This window comes from Mandrillus leucophaeus, unplaced genomic scaffold, assembly GCF_000951045.1.
Source record: "Mandrillus leucophaeus isolate KB7577 unplaced genomic scaffold, Mleu.le_1.0 Scaffold23, whole genome shotgun sequence".
NCBI lineage: Eukaryota > Metazoa > Chordata > Mammalia > Primates > Cercopithecidae > Mandrillus > Mandrillus leucophaeus.
This window is the reverse complement of record NW_012102365.1, coordinates 2,764,979-2,781,988: the sequence shown is the minus strand read 5'-3', so window position 1 is coordinate 2,781,988 and position 17,010 is coordinate 2,764,979. Positions and strand designations below refer to the sequence as shown.

Genomic DNA, 17,010 nt, shown 5'->3' with positions numbered 1-17,010 from the left:
CGGCTAGTTTTTTGTATTTTTTAGTAGAGACGGGGTTTCACCGTGTTAGCCAGGATGGTCTCGATCTCCTGACCTCGTGATCCACCCATCTCGGCCTCTCAAAGTGCTGGGATTACAGGCTTGAGCCACCGCGCCCGGCCTACAATTTCTAATTGTACATTGTTCTAGTTGTACAGAGTTCTTGTTGTTCTGCATCCTTGCCAGCATTTGGCCAGTTTTTAAATTTTTATTTTAGACATTCTAGTAAGTGTGTGTTGGTATCTTATATATATATATATTCCCCCACTTCCCCCAGGGGCTCTCTGTCCTAGTCTCTGCTTAGCCTAAATGAAAGGATCTAAATCTACAGAGGCCAACAGTCCCAAACTTTTGGAATCTCCTCTGAATGCAGCTCATTACTGTTTACTAGATTCCAGACTTTATTCAGATTTTACTATTTTTTTCTACTAATATCTTTTTTCTGTTCTAGGATCCAGTTCAGGATACCACTTTGCATTTATATAGTTTAATTTTTATCTCTGGCTGTAACTAACATGCTACTGGTTTATAAGATACTGCTACTAGTTTTGGTTCTGTTTTTTTGCAGGACTATTTTTTCAATTCCTATTTGTCCCAAAATGCTTTTTATGTCATACAATTTTATTTTGAGGAATGAATTCAATTTGTGTGTCATCATTTTGAGTTGCATTCAGAGGAGATTCCAAAAGTTTGGGACTATTGACCTCCGTAGATTAGATCCTTTCATTTAGGCTAAGCAGAGAATAGTACAGAGAGCCCCTGGGGAAATTGTTTCAATTATGAGTCTTTATCAAGAAATGTTTAAGTTCCTAAATTTTATTCTTATTTACTTTGTTGCTTGAAGTTGGAATTAACAACTTTACTTGGTTAAATTAGCTGAGCTTTTATAGTTTCATTCTGTTTGATCTATACATTTTTGTAAAGGGTAGTTAAATGGCATCTTCAACATTGACATGAACTTTTGACGCAGCAGCTAAAAGTAATTATGATTTCTTTCAGAATGTGTCTTTAATACCTGGCATATTTTATCCTGGATTCTATTTCAGTGTTTTTCTTCCAGCTTGAAATGTTCTATGAATATGTTTAGAAAGAATTTCAGGGCTCTATTCAAGACACACAAAAAAGAAATCCCAAAGAAAAATACATGCAAAAAAATAATTGCATTAGAAAAGTCACGTTTTTCCAATGAAAAAAATTTCTCATCATTTAGTACCATCTTATGATGTGTTTATCAGTGTTCTTGATACAGTGCTAAGCACAGTGTTGCCAAGTTAAAAATTAAATGTTTAGTAAATGATTTATGCTACATGAGAGAAATGCAAAATAGGAACTTCAAAACAGAAAAATATGAACTTCAATCTTGAGGCATAATTTACCTAAGATTGTTATTTAAGATAAATTGGAAAGGAGGACTTTGATATATTTCAGGTTTAACTCTAGCAGTAATTTTTTTCCCTAAGCAGAACACATCAAACAGTATAGTGAGGCCAGGCATAGTGGCTCACACCTGTAATCCCAACACTTTAGGGGGCTGAGGCAGGCAGATCACTTGAGGTCAAGAATTCGAGACCAGCCTGGCTGATATGGTGAAACCCCATCTCTACTAAAAAATACAAAAATTAGCCGGGCATGGTGGTGGGCGCCTGTAATCCCAGCTACTACGGAGGCTGAAGTAGGAGAATTGCTTGAACCTGGGAGGCCGAGGTTGCAGTGAGCTAAGAGCACGCCATTGCACTCCAGCCTGGGTGATACAGGGAGACTCCATCTCAAAACAAACAAAAAACAGTATAGTGAATGTATGCAGACTTTAAGTGCTGTCTTACAAATACTAGTGTTGAGTTTGTTAAGGCTTTGGAAGGATCTTGTAAGATTTCTCAAGATCCATGAAGTACCTGAGACTGTCAGTGTTATTGTTACCTGGACATAAATTTAAGGTTTATCCCAGAGTGAAAGCAGGAGAATGCTAACTTTGAAGTTATGTAACACTTTCATTAGAGAGGCAAACTTGACAATTATTTGGAAAGTTTTTAAGTGTTTTATGTTTATTATTTTTAAAGTCTGGAAGCATTTTTTCATCTGTATGTACAGTTGTGTTCTCTTATTTACATTTCCTTATTTTTTTTTTTTTTTGAGACAGAGTCTCACTCTGTAGCCCAGGCTAGAGTGCAGTGGCATGATCTCGGCTCACTGCAACCTCTGCCTCCTGGGTTCAAGTGATTCTCCTGCCTCAGCCTCCTGAGTAGCTGGAATTACAGGTGCCCACCACCATGCCTGGCTAATTTTTGTATTTTTTAGTAGAAATGGGGTTTCACCATGTTGGCCAGGCTGGTCTCGAGTTCCTGACCTCAGGTGATCTGCCTGCTTCAGCCTCCCAAAGTGCTGGGATTACAGGTGTGAGCCACCACTCCCAGCCCCTTATTTACATTTTCTAATTTCCCACTTTTGTTTTCAGTTTGTCTGTTTCTTTCAGTGGTCAGGAGATGGTCAACAAGCCCAAACAGAGAGGTAATAGCAAACGAAAAACATAAACTTTGCTATTTGTATTAGTTTCCTGTGGCTGCTATAACAAATTACCCCAAACAGACTTTGAGGCTTGAAACAATAGAAATTTATTCTTTCACTTCTGGAGGCCAGAAGTCTGAAATCATGGTATTGGCAGGGCTGAACTTCCTCCAGAGGCTTTAGGGGCAATCATCCTTTGCCTCTCCCAGCTTCTAGTGGCTGCTGACATTCCTTGACCATAACCCTCCAGTCTCTTCTTCCATTTTCACATTGCCTTCTTCTCTGTATGTGTGTTAAATGTCTGCTTTTCTCTTATAAGGACATTTGTGATGGTGTTTAGGGCCTATGTATAATCTCATCTCAAAATCCTTAATTACATATGCAAAGACTGTTTTTCCAAATAAGGGAACATTCACAGGATCTGGGTATTAGGATATGGACCTATCTTTGACTAGAAATCTATTTCATGATAACTGTGTGTATATGTGTTTGGGGAAGGGGATTTCCCCCCTCCTCTCTTCCTTTTCTATCTCCCTTTTTCCCTTTCTTCCTTCTCCTCTTCCCTCCCTCTCTCTTTTCTCCCCACCCTCCTTTTTCTTCTTCTCTTTTTTTTTGTAATAGATGGGGTCTCTTGCTATGTTGTCCAGGCTGGTCAACATACCAGATTACCAGATTACTCCTGGGCTCAAGGGATCCTCCTGCCTCAGCCGACCCTTCCCACTTTGACGCCCAGCCCCAGTTAAAATTACTTGTTTTGGCCTGCCATGGTGGCTCACGACTATAATCCCAGCAGTTTGGGAGGCCGAGGCGGGTAGATCACTTGAGCTCAGGAGTTTGAGACCAGCCTGGGCAACACGATGAGACTCCGTCTCTACTAAAATACGAAAAAGTAGCCGGGTGTGGTGGCATGTGCCTGTAGTCCCAGCAACTTGGGAGGCGAGAATTGCTTGAACCCAGGAGGTGGAGGTTGCAGTGAGCCGAGATTGTGTCATTGCTCTGTCTCCAAAACAAACAAACAAACAAAAAAAACTTGTTTAATTAACAGTAAATCAGTCCGCCACGGTGGCTCAAGCCTGTAATCCCACTTTGGGAGGCCAAGGCGGGCGGATCACTTGAGACCAGGAGTTCAAGACCAGCCTGGCCAACATGTTGAAACCTTGTCTCTACTAAAAATATAAAAATTAGCCGGGCATGGTGGTGGACACCTGTAGTCCTAGCTACTCCAGAGGCTGAGGCATAAGAATCACTTGAACCTAGGAAGCGGAGATTGCAGTGACCCAGGATTGTGCCACTGTACTCCAGCCTAGGTGAGATTATGACACTGCACTCCACCCTGTCTCAAAAAAACAAAAAACAAAACAAAAAAAACCAGTAAATCAAAGTCTGTACATTGTAAATTAAGGACTTACGGTTATAAAGATAAATCTATTTGTTTTTGTGGGGTTTTTTGCTAGCCTGTACAGGGAGTTAATAAGTAGCATAAAAAGATATCAGGAAGCTCTCTGAGTCTGAATCTCTTCTGATTCTGAGGGCTGCCAGATTCAGAAGTAGCTCTTTGTTCAACTAAGCTCTTTATTCCTCTAAAGAAAAAAAAAGGAATGTTATTTTTGGATTTTTAGGAGGTCCTTAAAGTGCCAGTCCATACATTGAAAAAGAATTTCTGAGTTTAAATTTAAAATATTTTAAAACTTTAAGAACATGATATTATATCATAAGATCGAAGTAATATAACATAGGATAGAGATGTAATGAAAGAAAAGGAATAAGTAGCCTAAGGTAATAATATTAGGAATGTAATTTTTTTTGTTGTTTGAGACGGAGTCTCACTCTTGTTGCCCAGGCTAGAGTGCAGTGGTGCAATCTTGGCTCCTCACTGCAACCTCCACCTCCCGGGTTCAAGCGATTCTCCTGCCTCAGCCTCCCGGGTAGCTGGGATTACAGGTGCCTGCCACCACGCTAATTTTTTTAATTTTTAGTAGAGATGGGGTTTCACCATGTAGGCCAGGCTGGTCTTGAACTCCTGACCTCAGGTGATCCACCCGCCTCAGCCTTCCAAAGTGCTGGGATTACAGGCACGAAGGAATGTAATTTTAAAAGGGAGGGTTTTATGCTCAATTTTGCATAAAGGAGACAAAAAACTTCAGACAAGGGAGTTCAGAGTTTTGGGTTCCGCCACTGTTTCTGCTGCTTACAGGTTCATGAGGCAGTGCCTTCTCTTTTGTTTAATTTCCTCAATTTTAAAATAAGGATTACATTTAATGATCTGTAAGACCTTTTATCCTTTGTAGCATCTTTTGTTATATATTTTCTCGCATTTCCAAGAGAAAATTGTATCTGTCCAATAGAGTGAAACCAAATGTGAAGTCTTTTGCGATAGCAAATTCTTCAACTATTGGAAGTTCATTGCTTTTGCTTAGAGCTGTAAAATGAACCAACCCTGAGTTTATGTACAGTGTCTAAATAACTTCTTAGGAAAGAGATGACACAGCCAGAAAATCAAATGAATCTTTCTGCCTATATTGTTGTCACAAACTTTAAGATTTTTTAGGTAAGGGAGGATCACTGCAATTTGAATTGCTTTTCCTTCAAAGCTGAAATTTTTTTCCAATGGAAAAAGTTGGGGGCAAGAATGAAGAACTTGTGTCTAATTTTAGCTTAATATCTTGAACATTTTTATATAAGCATTTAAAAATATGTATTTAAACATTTTACTATACTTTTAAATGTAACTTTGTATCTGCTTTTGATTCTTATCAAATTATATGTAAGCTATTATTAAACTAACGTAAAAACATGTATTTTTTCACTTTTTAAGTAAGGTTGTATTGAAATAGTTTACAGTTATGGTATAGTTAAACTTATTCTTCATGTGTTGGTTGTTTCACATTTTTTGTTTCTTAGACAACAAACGTATACTATTTTTAAAAGTAGAGTTTGCTTTCTTCCTCCCTATATGTAATTCTTGTGTGAGCACCGAAGAAAAATTATTCAGGTTAGGCCATGGCCAATCTTATGACCTCTTTTATACTTTATCCAGGAACAGTTTGAAGACACATGTGATTTTACAGCTGTGCCTGACTGAATATGTCTTTATCTTCTTATAACCCAGATAACACTTGGTTTTGTTGTTTAGATTTTTTTTGGTAGCTTAATATGTATGAAGTCGTATCTTAAGAATATTACAATTTATATTTCTCCAATTAGTAGTGAGACAGTCTTTTTTCTCAAGTGCTGATTTAATCTCTGTGGTTTAAACTGCCTGTTTTTATTCTTTGACAGGTTTATGAGTTAGTCATTGTTTGCTCCATAATAATAGATGATCGGGAAATGTTGAATTGATTTGGTGTATGTTATAAACATTAAGTTTTATTTATCATAATTCTTGCAGATATTGCCTGAATTTATAATATTTTAATGTTAGATTTTTTTATTGCTTGAAAGTTTATTTTACATAATTGGATTTGTCAAATTGTCGTTTATGCTTTCTTTGAATTGACCATAAATTCATCTCTTTTCCATAGTGAGATAAGGTTACTGTTCTGTTTTCTCCAAAGTTTTTTGAATGTTTAGTTTTTTAATATATTTATAATTAGTTATAGCATATGATGATGTGGATATTTTTTCCATATTGGTATTCAGTTTTTCTGACAATGTTTTCTAAATACTGATTTTTCTCTGTTTCATATTTTAAATACTTTATAGATTTGATCTTTTTTGGCATTTCTAATCTGTTAGGGTTTTTTTGATATTTTTTATTGTAAAATATACGTAAGATAAAATTAACTGTTTTAACCATTTTTAAGTACAGTAGTACCCCCCTTATCTGTAGTTTTGCTTTTGGCGGTTTTGGTTACCTGCTATCAACCTTGGTCTGAAAATATTAAATGGAAAATTTTGCAAGCAAACAATTCATCAGTTTAAAATTGTGCACCGATCTGAGTAGTGTGATGAAGTCTCTCTCCATTTTGCTCTTTCCTGCCTGGGTCATGAATTATCCCTTTATCCAACACATTCATGTCGTAGACGCTTCCTGCCTGTTACTTAGGAGCCATCTTAGTTATCAGATCACTTGTTGAGGTGTCTGCAGTACTTCTGTGTTTGAGTAACTTTTTTTTTTTTGAGACACAGTTTCACTCTTGCCCAGGCTGGCATACAATGGCGTGATCTCGGCTCACCATAATCTCTGCCTCCCAGGTCCTGGTTCAAGCAGTTCTCTTGCCTCAGCCTCCTGAGTATCTGGGATTACAGGCATGTGCCACCATGCCCAACTAATTTTTGTATTTTTAGTAGAGGCGGGGTTTCACCATGTTGGCCAGGCTGGTCTCGAACTCCTGAGCTCGTGATCCACCCGCCTCGGCCTCCCAAAGTGCTGGGATTACAAGCATGAGCCACCGCGCCCAGCCCGAGTAACTCATTTTACTTAGTAATGGCCCTGAAGAGCAAGAGTAGTGTTGCTGGCAATACAGATATGCCAAAGAGAAGTGCATTAAGTGAAAACGTTAAAGTTCTCTACTAAATAAGGAAAGAAAACAAATCCTATGCTGAGATTGTTAAGATCTACGGTAGGGCTGGGTGCGATGGTTCACACTTGTAATCCCAGCACTTTGGGAGGCTGAGGTGGGCGGATCATGAGGTCGAGATTGAGACTATCCTGGTCAACATGGTGAAACCCCATCTCTACTAAAAATACAAAAATTAGCTGGGTGTGGTGGTGCACGCCTGTAGTCCCAGCTACTCAGGAGGCTGAGACAGGGGAATTGCTTGAACCCAGCAGTTGGAGGTTACGGTGAGCCGAGATTGCACCACTGCACTCCAGCCTGGTGACAGGGAGAGACTCCATCTCAAAAAGAAAGAAAAAAAAATCTACGTTAAGAACTAATCTTCTGTTCGTGAACTTTTGAAGAAGGAGAAGAAATTCATGCTAGTTTTGCTGTCACACCTCAAACTCCAGGTTTTGGCCACACAGTGCATGAAAACTGCTGAGTTAAAATTTATCATAGATATGTATGTATAGGAAAAAAGATAGTCTATATGGGTACCATCTGTGGGTTCAGGTGTCAACTGGGGGTCTTGCAGTATATCCCCCCCCTTGGAAAGGGAGACTACTGTTTACAATTCAGTGAAATTAAGTACATTTACAGTGATTTGCAGTCATCATCACTATCGTCTGGTCTCTTTATTTAAGGTATTTTTACTTCAGCCTGCAACATTATTGCTGTTACTCTTGGACAAATTGTTTAAATCTCTGAATCCCAGTTTCCTTGTTTGTAGCATGAGGATGGTAATACCACCTGTGTCTTAGTTGTGGAAACAAAATTTGATGAGATAGTGACTATAAAAATTACTTGGAGCTGGATGCAATGGCACATGCCTGTAGTCCCAGCTACTCGGGAGGCTTAGGTGGGAGGATTGCTTGAGCCCAGGAGTTTGAGACCAGCTTGGGCAACATAGTAAGACCCCTATCTCTTAAAAAAAACAAAAAGAAAAACAAAAACAAAAACTTTGTGTATTATATATGCTCAGTAAATGACAGTTCTCTTATCTTTTCTACTATTATTGGTTTTAAAGAGTGGTATAGATAGGTTTTCCTTAAATGGCCTCTGTTATTCTCCTTTCTCCCAAAATATTCATTATTAATTTTGTCTAATTTTCAATAAGAAACTTGTAGGTATTGGAGTAAACCTTTGTTCACTTCTTTTTTTTTTTTTTTTTTTTTGAGACAGTCACGCTGTCTCCCAGGCTGTATATATTTTTATATATATATGTATATATAGAGAGAGAGGATGGCTTGCTTCCCTCTCTACCTAACTGCATGTTGAAAAATAAGAATTTATTGATCTCAAACGTCTGTCAGATGAGTCATACACGGGGTTGTTTTTGTTTTTTATATACGTGTATGCACACATTATTTCAAATTGAAAGCAGCGTCTCAATGGATTTGAAACTATTAAAAGCTATTGTCTAAAACATGAAAAATTTGTAACTGTAAAAATAAATGCACATATTAATATTTAAAGTGCGTAATTAAGAAAACCTATTGGTGTTTTGTTTTTCTTGTATACCAATAATTAAGCCACTACTGTTGACACTATTTAGCTTTCTATTTTAACACTGAAGGAGTGAAAGTACTTATGTTTGTGAATTTACTACTAAAATCTAGGCAAAAAAAAAAAAATTGTCTAAAATGTGTGGGTGAAAACTGTTAATCATGTGTGTTTCTACCTTCCCCCCTAAAGTTGGACACCAACTATATACTGTAGGTTCCTTAAGGTGATTTCACTATTATTAAATCAATAAGATAAAAATGAAATAGTTGTATGTATGCAACATTGTGTACAGAGAGGAGATAATGAATAGTATTAAATGTTCTCATCTTCCTTTACCTTTTGTTCCCTAATACCTATTCTACCTTTTAAAATTTCAGACTTCACTGCTGTTTGAATTCATAGTTCAAATTTGCACATTATTGTTATTGGAAAATCATATCTAATGAAGGTTTTAGGCCGGATGCGGTGGCTCACACCTGTGATCCCAGCACTTTGAGAGGCTGAGGCTAGTGGATCATTTGAGACCAGGAGTTTGGGACCATCCTGGCCAACATGGCAAAACCCCATCGCTACAAATATTAGCCAGGTGTGTGATGCACACCTGTAATCCCAGCTACTTGGGAGGCTGAGGCGTGAGAATTGCTTAAACTGGGGAGGCAGAGGTTGCGGTGAGCCGAGATTACACCATTGTGCTCCAGCCTGGGCGACAGAGCAAGTGCTGTCTCCAAAAAAAAAGAAAAAAAAAAGTTTTAGTTATTTCCCCCCCAAAAAAAATAAAAAATAAAAAATTATATTTATAAGGCACTTTGGGAAGTGTAGTAAATAAACTTAAAATACAATGTAGTCAGTGATTAAATCTATGGACTACCTTTTTTCTATGTGGAACTGTGTCATAGATATCCAGTTAACTCCTGAATATCTCTGTACATACTTAGCTGCATGCAAGTTCTCTTTCTAGGACCTATAAATCAGACTGTTTTTGCCCTACTTACACACTTCTTTTGAAGTTGTAATTAAGACTGATATATGCCTTGTTTTCATGGAAAACAATTTGGCCTTTATTCTGTGCCCTTTTTTTTTTTTTTTTTTTGAGATGGAGTCTTACTCTGTCGCCTGTTGCCCAGCCTGGAGTGCAGCGGTGCAATCTTGGCTCACTGCGACCTCCACCTCCTGAGTTCAAGCAGTTTTCCTCCGTCAGCCTCCTGAGTAGCAGGGATTACAGGTGTGTGCCACCATGCCAGATTAATTTTTTGTATTTTTAAGAGAGACAGAGTTTCACCATGTTGGCCAGGCTGGTTTCAAACTCCTGACCTCAAGTGATCCACTCGCTTCGGCCTTCTAAAGTGCTGGGATTACAAGCGTGAGCCACCGTGCCCGGCCTATTCTGTGCTTTTAAACAAACAAAACACACACACACACACACCCCTACATATATTTAATTTCTTTTCCTAAGCCTAAGAGCTTTAATAACACATTGAAGCAACCTAATTTCTTGCTTGTGGCCATTTACATTTGCAGGGTATGTAGTATGTTGAACTTGAGACAAAACAGAAACTATGAGGTAGGAATCTAATTCGAATTTTGAAATAAAATATTTGTTATTAATTATTTCCCTTCTAACTTCTAAAGAGTAAAAATAAAATTTATGGCCACCATATTACAGAAAGAGTCTGCTTTTATTTTTAAGCATGCAAAATCACAATAGTATTCAAAATTGTGTGGCTCTTGAATCAAACCGAAGTTTCTATTTTTTCACTGTCAGCATTCACAGGTAGAGAAGTATAAGGTCTTAGGAAATACTATTTCTATTCTCAATTTTAAATTTTCTCAGAATTCTGTCCATGAAGGCAAATGAATACTGACAAGCTCTATTTCCAAAAAAGGTGATAAAACAAGTGTATTTAGAAACCAGTAGTAAGAATCGAAATTAGACAATTGTGAAAAGACATTACTTTCCAAATGTTCTAGATTAACTCGGGGCTTGTCTTGTAATTTCATCAGCTGTTTGGCTAAGTTTTAATTATATTTATTTTAATTACATTAAAAATTCACTTTTCTGTGTCACAACTGTTGTATTACTTGATATTTTAAAAGATCAATCTCATTGAATGTAAAATAATGTCAGGTTACATTAATGGTAAAAAAACAAACAAACAAACAAAAAAAACACCGTTGGCCGGGTGCAGTGGCTCATGTCTGTAATCCCAGCACTTTGGGAGGTCGAGGTGGGCGGATCATGAGGTCAGGAGATCGAGACCATCCTGGGTAACACGGTGAAACCCCGTCTCTACTGAAAATACAAAAAATTAGCTGGGCGTGGTGGCAGATGCCTGTAGTCCCAGCTACTCGGGAGGCAGAGGCAGGAGAATGGTGTGAACCCGGGAGGCAAAGCTTGCAGTAAGCCAAGATCATGCCACTGCCCTCCAGCCTGGGCGACAGAGCGAGACTCCATCTCAAAAAACAAAAACAACAACAACAAAAAGTTAAGTTCTAGAACTAATACAAGAAAATGAATACTAAGATTTTTTACAATAATTCTGTACTTCATTACCAAGTTTTGCAATATTGTGTCTTAGTTATACTGTACTTTCATCTCTTGCTGGTAAGTATGACTTTTGATTGTCTAGAATGTACCACTTGTGGAAAATGGTATGAAGTCTTAATAAAAGTTTTAGAACATTGATAGGTGCTGGCACTGTGATGAATACTTGCATTCTAATATTTAGTACGTTCTGATATTTCAGATCATTCAATGTACAAATTATTGCAAGGCAGGAGAATACTGTATTGATGGAAAGTAGTATTTAGATGAATGTTTTGGTAGAATTACATAATTTGTGGTCATTAGTGCATTTTATACACAATGTACCAGAATGTATGTTTGCAAACTTCCCACACATCGTGTGTTGACAGTAGAATCCCAGATTTTGTAATATATCATATTCTTTACTTGTAGGCAGCTTTTTGTTTTAAAATGATCAAAATTATTCATGGTCATTGACCAGTTATTTTGAGATAGCAAGCCTGGTTTTTAAACTTTACTTTTCTTTCTTTCTTTCTTTTTTTTTGAGACAGAGTCTCACTCTGTCGCCAGGCTGGAGTGCAGTGGCGTGATCTCAGCTCACTGAAACCTCCACCTCCCAGGTTCACGTGATTCTCCTGCCTCAGTCTCCCAAGAATGGGGCTACAGGCTTGCACCACCACGCCCAGCTAATTTTTGTATTTTTAGTAGAGACAGGGTTTCACCATGTTGGGCCAGATGATCTTGATCTCCTGACCTTGTGATCCACCTGCCTCAGCCTCCCAAAGTGCTGGGATTACAGGCATGAGCCACCATGCCTGGCCAGTTCTTTTCTTCTAAATACAGAAATTATTTGTGTCCTTTTTATTCTCCTAGATTGAAAAGCTGAGAAGACAAAGGGAATTTTAAAGATGGAAACAACAAAGCGTGCTTATTTTCAAAGAATAGGAGATGTAGAAAGGAATGTCTTTAAATTTTTCCCTTAAAGAAAGTTTTCTTGCAGCTTACAGAATTTATGTCAAGAAGTAATAGATTCTTCTTTTTCTATTATAAAATCAATTTAATATTACCATATTTCTAAAAAGCAAAATTCAATATTTGAACATTTATTGATAATTTATTTCCCCACCATTTATGTTTTTATGTTTTTTCTTTTAAAATTATTCTTTCCCCACCATTTATGTTTCTATGTTTTTTCTTTTAAAATGATTCTTCATTATTCAACTTGATAGAGTATTGTTTCTTTTTAAAACCAATGACCCCTTTTAACCTGTAAATAGTATTATGTTCTCCTTTAGTGTAATTCAGATTTCTAAAATGAGTTAATTTTTGTGTTTAAAAACAAAATTAAACCACATTATTGAGTGTGTATACACACACACACACACACATATATATATATATATTTTTTAACAATTATTCTTACCTTCCTCCTATCAGAGATGAAATTTATAACTCTTCCCCCATGGTAGAGCGGATATCCCTTTTATCTCCCTTGCTGAAAATATATTAGAGATTGTAGTTTTATAGCCATGGCCTTCAATTAGGGAAAACATGTAATGTTGTAAGTTTTGTATGGATGAGAACTGGTCACACACAAAAAAACAAATTAGCCGGGCTTTTGCCTGTAATCCCAGCACTTTGGGAGACTGAGGCAGGCAGATCACCTGAGGTCAGGAGTTCAAGACCAGGCTGGCCAACATGGCAAAAACCCATCTGTACTAAAAATACAAAAATTAGCTGGGCCTGGTGGCGCGCCTGTAGTCCCAGCTACTTGGGAGGCTGAGTCAGGAAAATTGCTTGAACCCGGGAGATGGAGGTTGCAGTGAGCCAAGATTGCGCCACTGCACTCCAGCCTTGGTGACACAGCGAAACTCTATCTCAAAAAAAAAAAAAGAAAAAAGAAATTCAACAAATGAGGTATTGAAGGTATTCCATTTCCCTAATGATTTGGTCCTATTTTGTAGTTTCTAATGGGATGAAATAATTTATGTACATAATGTACATTTAGACAGTATAAAATGTAAAGGATTGTCCCTTAAAGAAAAGATATTTCAATTTGAAACTAAGACTCAAACTAGTAAAACAAAAAATGTTTGATCTTTCATAGTTGTGAATCAGTTTTAAGTCACATTGATTGTGCTGTTCTAAGCTGAGCAAAATAAGTGCAGGGAAGATAGCTCCTATGAGCTTTACTTATTGCACTCTGTAATTCTGTATTGCTAGTTATCTGCGTCATGTAGTAGGAGAACTTAGCTTTTGAGGCTCTGTGTATGAGCTACACGTGAGTGCATTGAGTATCAAGTGCTTCTGACCTTTAAACTTTTTTCTTTTGATATTCTAAATTGGGGTAGGGAATAAAGCTGTGTTAGAGTTGGACAACTTTGCATCTAATTGTAACCTTATGTGTGTTTTCTCTCCTTTTCACATTCTGGAGTGTGGCTTAAAGTTGTGTTGTATTGCAGCACGATGGAGTAATAGAAGTAGAGTGGTAGTATACTGGCATAACAAGTTTTTTGTTTTCTTGTTATTTGTCTATTTTCAGGACTTCTGTAATAAGATTATATACTTTAGCTTTGTATGTGAGTTAGGTACAGTGGTTGGTAGAAAAACTAAAAACAGCTGTGACTTTAATTAAATGTACAAGCAGTCACATCTTTTGAGAGAAGTGCTGGTTTCACTTTTGTTAGACAGAAATGGAGTATTTCATTTTTATAATGTATGCAGCTTTCTAATTTTTATCTCTTTGTCTCCTGTCAGTAGGACATGGTAAGGTGGACTTAGAATCCTATTTTTCCTTTTTTGTTTGAAAATCAGGACAGAAAAAGCAGGGTCTGAGAACGTAAAGATTTTGCTTAAATAATTGACTGGGCAGTACAGTTAGTAGAAGCTCATTATTTCAGAATTAAATTAGGTCCTATCTTTGAATGATTATTTTCTTTAGTTCTAAAAGTCAAGGTTTCACTATACTTATTTTTATTATTGAGATGCAGAAGAATTGAGTTTTCCTTTAAATTGATGACATATAGACAGATAGTTGGTTGTGAATGCATTTAGTTGATATTCTGGTTTGTCCTATTTAAAGTGATTCTGTGTGTCTGTGTTAACAGTTATGTAAATGCTCCACATTAAAGCAGGTTAGATGTTATCATAACTTGCTGACTTGCTAGGCCAGTCTCTATCATTTTTAATGTAACTCTAATCCTTAAAAAATTATTTTATTATCTGCACATGGCTTTCATTGTAAGATGTTTAATGCATTAGGCACCATAGTAACCAGCAGAAGTGGTTCCACGTGTTGACTTTTGCAAGGTATTATAAAAGTCATTGTGTACACCTCTCTTGATTTGGTGTAGCATGTCATTTTTGAAGAGCCACGTGCAGGTTTGAGATTTTGTGATTGGAACTCATGTAGAAAGCTTGGGGTAGCAAAATATTAAAAAATTATCTGATGGCCTCAATGGTAATACTTTAAGAGTATATAAAGCTTTGAATCCTCCTTTTTAAAAACAGATTGTGAAAACTGCTGAGAGAGACTTGTAATCCAGTCACATAAGCATAATAAAGAAATATTGGTCCTCATGGAAGAAGAACAAGATTTACCAGAGCAACCAGTAAGTATTTCCTTTAACAGTTTAAAGTTGATTATGGAAGAGCTAATCTTAAGGTATTTTAATTATTATTCAGTTATAGATTCCAAATTAGAAATAAAAATAAGGAAAAGATTCCTTAATTGTTTCCTTTCAAGAAAACAATGTTGTATTTTTCCAACTTAATTCTAAGGAGTCTAAGGAAAATTTAGCATTATAAAATGAATATTGTATTTAGAAATGTCATTTAAAAAAATAAGTGGCTAGTGTTACAGTTTTTAGAAAATAGGACATCTCTTTACTGATCTGACAGTATATCACCATTTCTACCAGAAAATTTAGTTTTGTTTTTACCTAAATTTCCCTAAGAGAGTTAATTTTTTAAAAAGTAGTAGTAGTGAGGAAGGTATAATTTGTCCACTAGCTAATTCTTGAAAACAGATAAAACCATAGAGACTATATTGAATTCTTAATTTATTTTAAATATTTAACATAATAAAATAATTTTAAATGTCCCCAGATGATATGGGTTTATCTTCTTTTTGGTTTTTGGCCCTTAATATTTAAAAAACAAAAGCAATAGTGTCATTCTTTTAAGATAACTTTTATGCTAGAGGGTCTTTTCCTTTTGTCTTCAGTTTCTTTTTCTGAAGTTTGGTAAATACTGATTCAATTTGCTATCCTGAGTGGGCCTCTTGCATTTCATATTAAGAGAGGATACAGCATGGTACATGTTTACTTTCTGAAAATCTAACCTAGAAAAATTTGAATTTTGAAAGCAAATAATAGGATATGTTTTTCATGTTCTAGTTGTATTCTTTAGGTGTACTAGCTCCCATTTAAATGATAAAGTCCTTTAATATATTTTTAATATTTTTCTTTATATTGAGAAATGCATATTGATGATTGCTTTGTCATTATTATTTTAGGCCCCTCAGTTGAGGTAAGTATAAAACTAGGAAGGCATTAGCAACATTTGAGATGTGATCCCCTATCCCTGGTGGGACTTTAATTGTCAGGGAAATGGTAGGGTTAAAAATTATCTTGAGCAGTGTGTTTAGGATTTACACTTTTGGAACAGATAGCTGAACTGTAGATACTAAATGTACCAGGGGAAATTATGCCATTGAGTTTTGAATGTGGTAAGACAAAGGTCTAGTCATATTTTCAAAAGACTTATGTAAGTGTTGACATACTGTTGAAATACGGATATTGTTAGTTACTCCTTACCTATTTAAGGTAATGAGAATTGTGAGGCTGACCTGCTGACAATCATCTATCTCTTCTGCCCTGCTTCATTTCCTTGTCATTCTGTTGAACTTCTGTAACATGATGTGCAAAACCTGATTATTACTTCAGAGAAAGGTAAGAAATTGAAGCACTTTAAAACCAAAATTTCTGCTAACTATAAATGGTTGTCACAGGGCATTATTTCCTTATTGATTTGTGCCCAGATCTTAATATAAAAAGGTGATTGAGTGACGACATAGAGAGGTCAGTGCCATTGAAAGAAAAGTTGAGTGTTTACTCATAGTTCCCCTTGAAACAAGAGGCATAGCATGCCACACGGGGGAAGTACCACTGTTGGTCAGGAGGCAGAAAAGAGTGAGAGGAATGCACGGGCCACAGACTTATTGAGGTTTCCACAGGAAAAGCAAGGTAGGCAGGGTAAACAGCTTAGGGTTGACTAGTTTGAATAATTTTGTCAGGCTTTGTGGCCTATGGGCTGTCCCTGGTTATCTGGTGGTACTTTGTCCTGGGTTGATTTATGATTTAGGGCAGGAGAAACAGGGGCTTAGTGTGTGAGAGTTAGATAAAGGAGGTGGTTCAGAGTATGGGCACCAGATCTCAGGGGAAATAGAATACAACTTTGGCCTTGAGTTTGGCTCTGTGATTAATGGACGTCAAACAGACAAATACAGAATCTAAAAACATGACACTTATTAATGTTTAAAATAGAACAGGAAGAGTAATGACACACTTTGAGGTTAAAAAAACAACTTTTCACAGGCTGTAGTGGAGGTCTAAAATATGAGTGGAGAGAATGGTCCCATCCCAAGTTGATGATAAATAAAGCCAGTATTTTTAACCCTGGAGATGTTACTGATGGTCATTATTATTGAAGTTATTTTAATCCCATTGTCTCTTCTTGACTTTTCCTTATTGAATTATCCCTTCTCTTATTTCTCCACTAATTGCTTGCTCTACCTCAAGATTTTGTTCAGATCGGCTGGGCACAGTGACTCATGCCTGTAATCCCAGCACTTTGGGTGGTGGAGGTGGGTGGATCACTTGAGGCCAGGAATTTGAGACTAGCCTGGCCAACATGGGG

The 17,010-nt window shown here is 36.8% G+C and overlaps 1 protein-coding gene across 5 annotated transcripts in view; it reads left to right on the top strand.

The window, feature by feature from the left end:
- Window positions 1-17,010, top strand: part of EYA3 (EYA transcriptional coactivator and phosphatase 3) — a 130,010-nt gene that overhangs the window by 16,366 nt on the left and 96,634 nt on the right. For all 5 annotated transcript variants that reach the window (XM_011981716.1, XM_011981720.1, XM_011981719.1 and 2 more), the window contains one exon: window positions 14,602-14,702. In XM_011981716.1, coding sequence (XP_011837106.1) covers window positions 14,670-14,702 — 33 coding nt within the window. In that variant the 5' untranslated portion in view covers window positions 14,602-14,669. The remainder of the gene's footprint in view (window positions 1-14,601; window positions 14,703-17,010) is intronic.